This window comes from Helianthus annuus, chromosome 4, assembly GCF_002127325.2.
Source record: "Helianthus annuus cultivar XRQ/B chromosome 4, HanXRQr2.0-SUNRISE, whole genome shotgun sequence".
Classification (NCBI taxonomy): domain Eukaryota; kingdom Viridiplantae; phylum Streptophyta; class Magnoliopsida; order Asterales; family Asteraceae; genus Helianthus; species Helianthus annuus.
Genome location: NC_035436.2, coordinates 192,343,999 through 192,355,533, shown reverse-complemented (window position 1 = coordinate 192,355,533; position 11,535 = coordinate 192,343,999). Strand labels below are relative to the sequence as shown.

The 11,535-nt window shown below is 36.0% G+C and overlaps 2 protein-coding genes across 3 annotated transcripts; one reads left to right on the top strand and one right to left on the bottom strand.

Annotated features, from left to right (window-relative positions):
- Positions 1-904: 904 nt before the first annotated feature.
- On the top strand, positions 905-2,969 carry LOC110937652 (remorin). 2 transcript variants are annotated; one of them, XM_022180104.2, is made up of 5 exons: positions 905-1,282; positions 1,853-1,894; positions 2,010-2,097; positions 2,355-2,436; positions 2,569-2,969. In XM_022180104.2, exons 1-5 carry the CDS (start codon positions 1,138-1,140, stop codon positions 2,767-2,769), a joined length of 558 nt encoding a protein of 185 aa, XP_022035796.1. In that variant the 5' UTR covers positions 905-1,137; the 3' UTR covers positions 2,770-2,969. The 2 variants fall into 2 exon arrangements, with proteins under 2 accessions (XP_022035796.1, XP_022035797.1); XM_022180105.2 differs by having other exon boundaries at positions 1,127-1,740.
- Positions 2,970-2,996: 27 nt separating this feature from the next.
- LOC110937651 (transcription factor MYB17) lies at positions 2,997-8,146 on the bottom strand. The gene is made up of 4 exons (XM_022180103.2): positions 8,004-8,146; positions 7,733-7,897; positions 4,380-4,509; positions 2,997-3,677 (listed from the first exon to the last, which is right to left on the bottom strand). The coding sequence occupies exons 2-4, from the start codon at positions 7,863-7,865 to the stop codon at positions 3,098-3,100; spliced, it is 843 nt and encodes a 280-aa protein (XP_022035795.1). The 5' UTR covers positions 7,866-7,897; positions 8,004-8,146; the 3' UTR covers positions 2,997-3,097.
- Positions 8,147-11,535: the final 3,389 nt, after the last annotated feature.

Here is an 11,535-nt window from a genome sequence, read left to right as displayed (position 1 = left end):
TTTTTTTTCCTCTTATTAGTTTTTTTATCGAACTTGATTTTTTCTTTTCATGGAGTGAATGCAAATTGTTAAAAACGAACATTACAAATTTTAACACCCCGCTTCAGCACACGGTTTTCACCAACCTACTCTAAATTTACCCCTAACATCTTAAACTTTTACCTTTTTTTTAAACTAATCATGTTATGACATGTGCACTTTCATATATATATATATATATATTTTTTTTTGGTTTTTCATTTATAACTTTTAAAAATATGATATTTGATATAATTCTGAATATACTATTGTGACACACTAATTTTTATCTTCGTCTCATTGTAAGTTTGATTGAAAACAAAGTTGTTTATGATAATATACAAGTCATCAAATTACAAACGTACAAGTTGTCAAAACCGCTTTAATGTTTTTTTCTCTTACTAGTTTTTTTATCGAACTTGATTTTTTTTTTCATGGAGTGAATGCAAATTGTTGAAAACGAACGTTACAAATTTTAACACCCCGCTTCAGCACACGGTTTTTACCAACCTAGTGTGTAAGCATCTTTTTTTTGAACGGCAAAACCACTTTATAGCTATATATAAATAGTCAGCAAGCCGCTGAAAAGCATACAAAATGAAGAAAGCGAAAAAACAATTATAACAGGTTCGACACGTCAAATTCTAATCACTTAGTCCCAAATCGTAGCTGGGAGTTTACAGCGGTGCTTTAACCACTGTATAAGCATCCTGTGACGTAAATTGTATATCTTAATTCTTATAACCTTGTTTTCATCGTTTCAAAATATCAATGCATTTATTTATTTAATTTTAAAATAAATACAGTTTTTGGATAACGCCAACAACTTTAGTCTTTACTCTTTACATACAAAACTGAAAGCATCAAAACGACAGCGTTTTAGGTCGACCAAAACTAATCCGCGTGATTTACCCGTTTTACCTGTCGGCAGCAACAACAGATAGACACATAACACACTCCGATCATCATCATTATCGTTTTCAACGGCTCACACTCTGCCTCCACACTCCTTATAATACTCCGCCGATACACCCAATCCCTTAATAACATCTCCCCATAAAATAAAATTAATTCAATAACTCCCATTCAGGTTCTGTTTCACAAGCTCATCTCATTATCATGGCCACTGAACTACCCACAAAACTCGAATCCGATATGACGTCAGCACCGGCTCCAGTTCCGGAGAAGATTGAGGCGCCGCTGGACCCTCCGGTTGTACCGGAAACGAAAGCGGATGATCCGAAGCCACTTGCAGTTGTTGAAAGTATACTTTTCCTCTCATTATTCTCCATATTAGTTAATCATAATTTATAATTAGGTTAAATTACTAATTACTAATTTGCAATTAGATTTGACAGCAGTATGTTTGATTGAATTTGAATTCATTTAGCTCTAGCTTTTTGATATGTTGATGGCCACTAGAAGGTGCTTCACTGTAATGGATTCTCAACAAATAAGATGCTTATGTTCTGTTGGTGTTTGTTTGTTCCTTACCTTTTGAAAAAAAAAAAGGATTAATTCTATATTCTAAAATTGATTTTTTAAAAGGTGATATTGCTATTTGCCCCACAAATTAGTCCTTATTGCATTTAAATAATGGAGGAATATGTTGGCATTATAAACAGTGATCTTTGTTCATTATTGTGTTAGCATATTGAGAAAGAAGTAGAAACTTCTAGTGTTACTTGTTGTGATTGTCAGTCATGGCTCTTGTGGCTAAAGGTAAACGAGATCGAAATAGTTATAGTTTGTTTTGTTTGGATCTGAGTTTTTGGGTGTCAAGATTCTTGTTAAAAACTTGTTTTTGATTAATTTGTGATTGAATACTCTGCAGCTCCTGCTGAGAAGAAAGGTCCAAAGAGCTCTCTTGATAGAGGTAAGTACGTCGAATTGTCGATATCAAACACCATTTAGACGCTTTTTGTAGACGTCTGTTCGGTTTGATGCTTAATTCAATTGGATTATTTATTTGTTTCGAATTTGGAATTCAGATGTTGCGTTGTCTGAGATTGACAAGGAGAAGAAATTGTCTTTCATCAAGGCGTGGGAGGAAACTGAAAAGAGCAAGGCGGAAAACAAGTAAGTTTTTTATTTCTTTTAAATAAACTCTTTTATTTGAATCTTTGAAAAAGATTATAGGTCTGATCTGCCATATTAACTAACTTGCAAGCTTGGGTCAGAATGAGATTTTGCTTGTTTGAGTCGAGTTATATGGTGCAGTCTGGTTGAGTCTTTAACCAAGTGAACTTGACTCACTTGCTATATGGTTCAGACTGGTTCAGTCTTAACCAAGTGAACTAATCATTTTGGTCACTTGTTTGTAAATGAATCGACAGGGCACAGAAAGAGCTGTCCGCTATAACTGCATGGGAAAACTCAAAGAAAGCTGATATTGAAGCTAAATTGAAGCAAATCGAGGTACTCTTTATGGATCAATAACTACTTTAACCCATATAACACCTTCATATTGTTGTAGACTTGTATAATAGCATATATAAATGAAATGCTCATCATGTGCTGCAAAACTCACATGTTCGTTCATATGAGCAGGAGAAATATGACAAGAAGAAAGCAGAATACGGGGAAAAGATGAAAAACAAAGTTGGTTTGGTTCATAAACAAGCAGAAGAAAAACGAGCGATGGTTGAGGCTAAGAAAGGTGAAGACAAGTTGAAAGCAGAGGAATTGGCTGCCAAATATCGTGCTACTGGCACCGTTCCAAAGAAGCTATTGGGTTGCTTTGGAGGTTAAAAAGCATTTAGAATCTAGCAAGATTGTGTGAAGACCTCAACCTCAAAGTTTAAAACATCTTCGTAAGTTTCTTTTATGTTTGTTGGTCATTCGAAGTTCGTTTGTTTTTTTTATGTTGTATAGGAAGAACAAACATAGTTGTTTTGTGGCGAATTGCGTAACTATATATAATTATATATTATATGAAGTTTACTTCAGCATGTTGATTTGTTCACGACTAATCAAAATACACTGAAGACGGTGGTAAAAAGTAACTTAGTCTTCATACAGACGGGTTAAACATAACTAACAAAACAGAACCCGTGAAAGCGGACTACTTTTAACTGAACTACGCTTCTAAGAAGCTCATATCATTGTGCCCATGGAAATCAAAGAACAGCTGCAGTACGGTATCGGATGAATCTTCCATTTCATTCGGGCTCGATGGGTTTGTAACACCCGGGTTGAAGGTATTGCAGTCGTCTTTCATTGTGACGCACGAGAGTCCCGTATCTGGTTCGTGGTCTAGTTTGGTCCCCATATCAGTGGTGGTGCTAGAGACCGAGGCCTGTGAAGCTGGACTGAAGCAAATGGGTTTCCCCTTACGGAAAGATTCACCGACTTCTGAGTGCCAAACACGTAGGAAATAGTCGGTGTTGGTTATCTTGTTGGGCGATGTGAGTTGTGACAAACCCAACGATTCCATTGAGAGTCGTGCCTCGGCTTCCAGCCTGGCACTCTCCCATTGTGCCATGTGGCGGGTGGAAGAAGAGGCAGGGAGTCGTTTTGTTGAACCCTCTGGACAAAACGGCTCGTGGGTCTGTGGGTCAATGCCCTTGGACATGAGTCGTTTTCTTAAGTGAGTGTTCCATAAGTTCTTGATCTCGTTATCGGTTCTTCCTGGTAGTTGAGCAGCAATTGCAGCCCACCTGAAGATATAGAAGTTTGACTAAAGTGAACACACTAAACTTTGATGTACCATTGCTTTTACACACTTGACACAATCACTGGAATTAGGATTTAGGGGTGTTCATTGGTTAGGGTTTTTCCATTTCACTAATATTTCTTGGTCAAACGGAAAAAGAACCGAATTCAAAATGGTAAAAACCGAACTGAAAACTGAATTTTAATTTGGTTCGGTTTCAGACCGAAAAACCCAAAGTTAAACAAGATGGGTCATGATTTGGCTAGGGTTTCGGGTTTCGGGTTTCTGGGTTCGGTTTCCTTGATTTTGTAATGTGCTAAATGTTAAATGGTTGTACACATAGGAAAATCCATAGTTCAACATATATGAATCCGACATCAGTTTAACCGAATTGAGTTTCTTAAACCCGAACCGTAACTGGGTTCGGCCGAAAACCGAATATGTAATTCGATCACGAGGTGACAATTTCGCCCATTATGCAATGTAACCAATAAAAATGGTTTCGATTAAAAAAGAAAGGTAGAAAAGGCATAGGCATCAAGGTGTGTATTAAATATGTTTTTGAAAGCATATTAGATTAGCTTTAAAAAATTTAACTTTCACAATCATATTTAACATACTAACGATACCAATATGATGCAAACTATCATTAAAACATGTATTAACCACTTGTGATTGTGAGAAACTAAGAAAACCAAACAGGTACCTGTTGCCAAGAATGGCATGTAACTGGATAACGAGCTTTTCTTCTTCGGCAGTGAAGGGGCCGCGTTTGATGTCTGGTCGGAGGTAGTTTGTCCATCGTAGACGACAACTCTTCCCACAACGAAGAAGGCCTACCACGAAAGGGAAAACACATGTACCGGTGATAAACATCATTTAGAGACGTTAAATCTTGTATGCGCGCTAATTAAGTAATTATATGATGACTAAAAGGATGTGAAATCCATCACTATAGACCTATACCGTAAAAGCTCTCTAAATAATAATGTTGAGCCGAAATATTTTATTAATTTAACGAGATATTATTATATCAATAAATTAATAATTTAAAGTGGTTTTACGTATGACCTTGTAAATTTCCAAGTCCAGTGTACATTCACAAATTAATTGAATTTGTCAAGTTCATTGTTTTTAAATACAAAAAGTTAGTTCATGGCACCAAAAAATAAATTAAAAAAATAAGTTTCAATGCAGAGGCGGATATACCTTATAACAAGGGGTAGCTCCCGCTACCCTTGACGCTCCGGTGGTAGTGTAATTTTTTTGAAAATTTACCGTTTTTTTTTATTTTGTTGCCCCCATAGATTTTTTTTTTTTTTTGAAACGTTGCTCCTATAACTATTTTCTAGATCCGCCACTGTTTCAATGCACATTTCTTCTCCATGTATAGTACATTAAACATGGTTAGAAATTGATCACCATAAAATCTCCATTGAAAAGTTTTAAAATCACATCAACTATGGCTCCTAAACTAAAAGGTGTTCAAAAATCAACCATTACCAATCAACAACGAAAACTATTATGTGAGTGTAAGAGAGATCACCCCATTTTTACTAGACAATCTTACAACTTGGAATCTTTTAGTAATTTTTAATTTAGAATTTTGTTAGGAACAATATATATACAGTAGGATTTCAAAAAAATTATTATCTTATTATTTTATCGATTGGATCCAATTTTGTATTGGTCTCAAGTTGGGATTAGACAGATTATTAATTTATCGAGGTTATTAATTTATAGAGGTTTTAGTGTAGTTACTTATCCACATTAAGATTCTCAATTGGGAAACAATTACAATGTTAAAATAAAACATTGTGTTAAGAGATTGCTAATATACACATTACAAAAGATAACGTTTATTAATCATCTTAATTAAGACAATTAATTCAACATGTTGTGTGCAAGTGAACATTCAACATTGACAGACGTATTAGTGACGCAACTGACTATAGCCATAACTCAGAAGCAGAAGGCAGCTCACAGTGTACCTTTCTTTAAATGTAGTAAGCAAGAAAAAGAATAGCCTACACCTTCACCAAAATAAAGTAGGAAAAAGACAACATGGTGTGGAAAAATACATCTTTTTTGATTCAAGGTGAAGATTTAGTTCATAGTTAAATATATCTATACATAAAAAGATTATAATAGCAATCTAATTTACTTTTAATTTCAAATCATTATCCACCTAGAATCCAAACGGTCAAGAAGATACATAATTTTACACATCGTCTTGGTACTACTAGACGAAATGGCTTTTGATCATAGTTAAATATATGATTATGTTTTATGAATTGACCTTCTTGTATGGTTCCAACTAAGTTTTAATATTAACTAAGTTTTGAACTTGATATATTTGAACTTAATCTGATTTATATAAAGTATTCCTTGTCCACCACATATGGTGAACATTTAACAAGTAGGAGGTGACTAGCATCTCACCATAATACTTCCGTCACAACAACCATATATAATGCGTTGTATGGTTGTGCCTTTTGTTGTCGGTTGATCTATTTGTATCGTATACAAATCACTTACTAATACACCCCATGTGTTGCAATTAATGTGAACCCATTTTTTTCTTGTTTCTTTTATTTCATCATTTGGCGTAAGAACTTCCAAGATGGAGGTCATAGGGTTGAGCCAGTGGTTTATCATAGTGGGTCTTTGGGCGGCGGGTTTTGTTTGAAAGGGTGGCTGGCTGGGTCACCAACGTGGTCTGCGTTCGCAGGCGTGGGTGCCCTTCTTACATTGGGTTTACCCAGATGATCGGACTTTTGTTGGTTGTTAACAAAGAAAAACTAATATTTCCTATATACTCGTGTGAGTTCTAACCTAGTTATCTTATATTTTTGTCATTTTAGCATTTGAAGTCTAAATCCGCCACCTTTACTGTTATGAAATTTGGGTGGCAGCCACCAATGTCTCTAAGACTGCATGGTGTTGGATAAAGCCCTAGGCTAGGGCTTTATCACTTTAAATCTATGTCACGTTTGTGCCACATAAACGGGGGCTTAATTGTTAACTTATACAGTGTGGAGTGAAACCCACTTTAAAGCCTTTTTAACTATATAAACAAAAGGTAAAAGAAATTAAAAAACTGATTGGTTGGCTACTGGGGGGGGGGGGGCAAAATCATCCCTATGGCGCTCATTATTTGCCTTGCGAAGCCATCCATAACGCCCTAGAATTGGTGTTTGGGGCGCTATAGGATGATGTGGCAAGAGACGTGAGCCCACACCATACAGCGTAACATATGTTTTAAGCAACCAAGAGGTGTTTAGCCTAGGGTTTTGGAATAAAGCGTCTCTCCCATAAACAGTGAGGATTCAAGTCTAACCTGGGGTTAAAAAATGTAGATTTAAGAAATAGGGTTGGAGTATGTTAGCGTACGTATTAATTATAATAATTTCTATTATGGGTACGGATCGTGTACATTAATCCAGAAGTGTGAGAAATGTATTATTACACTATATATAACACTATTTAACACCATATGAACGCCGTATAACGCTATGTAACACCATGTAACATTATATAACACTATATAACAATATATAACACTATACATCTATCATAGATGTGCTATCAGACAAAATATAGTGTTATATTTGTTATATAATGTTATATGGTATTATATGGTGTTACATAGTGTTACCCGGTGTTTTATGGTGTTATATATAGTGTTATAATACACTTCTCACACTCGTGGATTAATGTACAGGATCCTCTATATTTCTATTCTAACACTACAATAACACATAATTCATGTTTATTTTTTTAAAAGCACCTAAAAATTTAAATTATTAGCGCTAAAAATATCACTCAATCACTCTTAACCCTTTTTGAAGATATCACTCCATTTTACTATGAAACCCTAGCACAGCAGGTTCACCAAGAACATTGAAAAGGTTACTTTACCTTTTGCTTTTTTTTTTATTCAAGTAAAGTAAACTTCGGTCAACATATTTATTATGTTAGCAATTTTGATAAACATCAAAATTCAAAAGAAGAATAGAAATAATAAGTATATAACCTCCAAAAAGAAGATATATATACCAGCTTGTTTAGGAAGAGATCGCCAGCTTCCATGGCCGTTTTTGTTGATGTAATCGACGAGAATGTCGTCTTCTTCCTGGGCCCAGGGACCTCGTTTCAGTCCGGTCTTCTCGCAGCAGGGTGCTCTCACCATTTGTCTTCTATCTTCTGAATCAGAAATTAACCCTAGAAAGAATTGAAGTATAATAATCAAAGTTTAGAGCAATAATAAAGAGGGAGGGAGGGAGAGAGAAATGAAGTGTGAAAGGACTTGTCAGTTGAAATTGCGTACCGGAGGGAGATCGGCGAATTGCAAGCTGGAGGGAGTGTAGTATAGTCTACATGCATTTATTGTTTCACTCAAATATAACGATTGATGTATCCAACGATGGATTGCTTTTGGGGAAGACTCTTTTTTATAACAAACATGTATTTTTTAGATCAAGTGAAGGTGTAAAGCGAGAAACTGGTGGGCAATGAATCTTGAGTCAAACGGGTTTATCCGGTAATTTCATCATCGTGTCTACTGACGAGTGGGTTAACGGAGATTTCCCCGGGATTGGTGGTGGACTCAGGTTACTCTCGGAGTACTTTGTTTGTTCTCGCGGGTGCCCCGAAAGTGCTCGGGATTGATTCTGTTGGTCGTTCAAAATATTTGGTAAAACCAACATAGGGTAGTAGTCACCGAGCGGTAACTTCGTTGTTGGTTTTGCGGGTAGGGTGGGCAGGTAGGGTTTGCAAGTTGTAGTGCATGAGGGTAGGTACTAGCGGGCAATGGTGGATGTAAGAATTTTGTCTAGTGGGTTCTTTTGGTAGATATTTACTAATTCTCACTATTTTTTTCTAAATCATACAAGGTTCTCACTATTTTTTTCTAAATCGAGTGGGTTTATGTGAACCCACAAAAAGAGATTAGATCCGCCTCTGCCTGCGGGTACACCAACGTTGATTTCGACGAGCATGGTTGTAAAAATCCTTACTAATCTCCGATTAGTTGCCGATTAATCACTAATCGAAATTCACCGATTAATCGCTAGGCGGTCAATGTCGGTCCTATTCTTGCCAAATTTTGGCTAGATTTTGGTCAAATTTCAACCAAACCTTATAAATTCCCGCCAATTACTTAAAAAGATGTGTCAATGTCGGGTTAAAAATGTATACTTTAAAAAATTACATATATAAATGTCTACAATATTATAATTGAATAAATGATCTTGTTCGTCTTATGGTGAAAACCGAAACACATAGTTCTTGTCTTTTGGTTTATCGGGTAGTGAAGCTAGTTTTGGTTTTACCGATTGCAACCACAACCGTTGAAAGATGTTTTTCTAAATTGAAGTTTGTCAAGACGGATTTACGAATTCAAATAGGCCCGGAATATTTGAACAATGTTATGGTTTGTGTGGTCGAAAAAGAAACTTTTGATAAAGTAAAAGACGACGATGTGATGGAACGATTTCGAGCTATGAAAAAAAAAAGAAGACAAATCTATTACGTACTTGTTTTACTTTATTTATTATCGTTTTTTTATTATTATATGATTGAACGGTAAAAAAAAATCCAGGATACTTCTAAATTAATGGGTTAGCTCCGCCGCTGATTATTGCAGGTCAACATTCCCCACCAAATATACTATGTAGTCTTTTTGCATGATATAGCGGTTACGAAGAACTCAAAACCCTATAGAGCGTACTAAACATGTATAAAACGAAGAAGTATGAGAATTATAACAAGAAATTAATGGGTTGGTTAATGGATTGTCAAGCAAATTTAAGACAACAGTTGGCCACCATCTCAACATCTTTATCTTCTCAGTATAAGGCATTGGTTAAGTCGATAAGATACCTTTACTTATGTTAGTATATACACTTGTTACAATATTTTTGAAGACTCTAAGCAAACTATACAATGGATGTCATAATTTCACCCATAAGGCCATAAACTCTCTTCCAATCACGATAGACCCATCGCCATGGGTGATTACGGTTACTTTTTCGTCTAGTGGTAGCCGATAGCCTAGAAATTGAAAGCAGGTTATGATGGGAAGTGGGAACGATTACGGATGTATTTTAGGGACTTTAGGCTGCTGAATAACGATGATTATGTCGATGGTTGTTGTGTTGTAATAGATGGAAATTAATGTGAAATGAGCTTTGAAGCTGGGTCTTTTTTTGCTAAACAATATTTACTTTGAGCTTCTTCAATGAAAAAATAGTTTAGTTTTAAAATAAACGTATTTATTTGAGCCTAATGCATATATACTATATATACTATAGATAAAAATTTTCTAAAAACTTGAAGACCTTTATTTTTTGGTGGTCCTAGGCCCGTATCTAGGTTGGCAAGCCTATGGAGCCGGCCCTGACTCGTGGTAAAGGCTTTTGATTATTTGGGAAGAGTATGGATGCATCTTATGATGTATTAATGGTATGGATTTAGCTTAGGTTGTTGTTTAGTGCCATACATAAACCTTTCAACTTTGGATGCTTTTGATATGAAAATTCGGAAAATAGACATTGTTGGTGTGTTTCTAAAGATTTGGTTTTATAGCTAAACCATTTATACATATCATTTTTGCTCACACAAGACATGAGACGTGTAAACAATAGATATAATAGACTGGTCAAGTTTAAGTTGACTCAGCCTTCACTAGTTAGGGTGTAAGGGGTGCTCACCTAATAGGTGAGTCCCCCATCTTACACATAGCCAATCAGATCAAGCCACGTCAACTCCCCTAATACACTCCCCTAATACCTTGTTTTGATGGCGGCACTCACCTATTAGGTGAGTTGTTTTTTTTTTTTTTTATTCTCTAAAATAATGCATGTTTTATAAATTAAAAAAAGATTAGTAAAAAAAAAAATACATTCGAACTAGAAAAAAAAAATACATTCGAACTAGTAAAAAAAAATACATTCGAACTAGAAAAAAAAATACATTCACCGCCATACCTTTTACATACCGTCTCGCAGAAATATTCAAGGCACTCACGAGAGGTCCTTTCAGACATATTTAAATACTCGTCCCCCTCGTCTGGTGGGTTACCGGTTGCAAGTTGTTTAATTGCCGAAGTAACCTTTTGCAATGGTGTAAAGCTTTTCTTCATTCTACCGTCTAAGCCTTCTTGAAACCACTCGTCATACGCTTCCACGTCACTAACAATTTTTAGGAACAACGACTTGGACATACGAAACCTGTGACGAAAAGTATCTTCACTAAATTTGGATTTTCATCGAAATAATCGGCCATGAGTGTCTCGTGGCCCCCCACACGATCCCGACGGACATATTTTTTTTTACTAGACGATGCCGTGTCTAGTAGCTCCGCTTGCTGGATGAGATTTTGGAAGAAAACTAAGCTACTATCGCTTGACGACGCATCGTCATCGTCGGGAAAGTCGGGTATGGTAGAAAGAAACGGGAACTTGGAATCCATTTTGTGTTTAAAAGATATAAAAGTTTTAGACTTTTGGTGTGGGTTTGTTGTGAATGTGGTAAAAAATGAATTAGGTTTGGTTAGTATATATATTGTTTTAAAAAAAATTGATTTTTTTTTTTTTTATAAAAAACGACCGTTAGGCAACGGTCTAATCTCGTTCAGCGTGCCATTTCCAAGCGGTAACCCCACACCCATTTTCATCCCCGATTCGGGACCCCGCGGGGATGGCGGCGGTGTTCCCGATCGGGGAAATGGTTCACCGATGCATCCCCCGATTGCGCCCCGTATACCTTATAGTCGTTCACTCGTTTGATCTTTGACATGACCTCCTGTCTAATGTCAGAAAATAAAGTCTGGTGTAAGTTTTTATAAATTGATACGTCAAA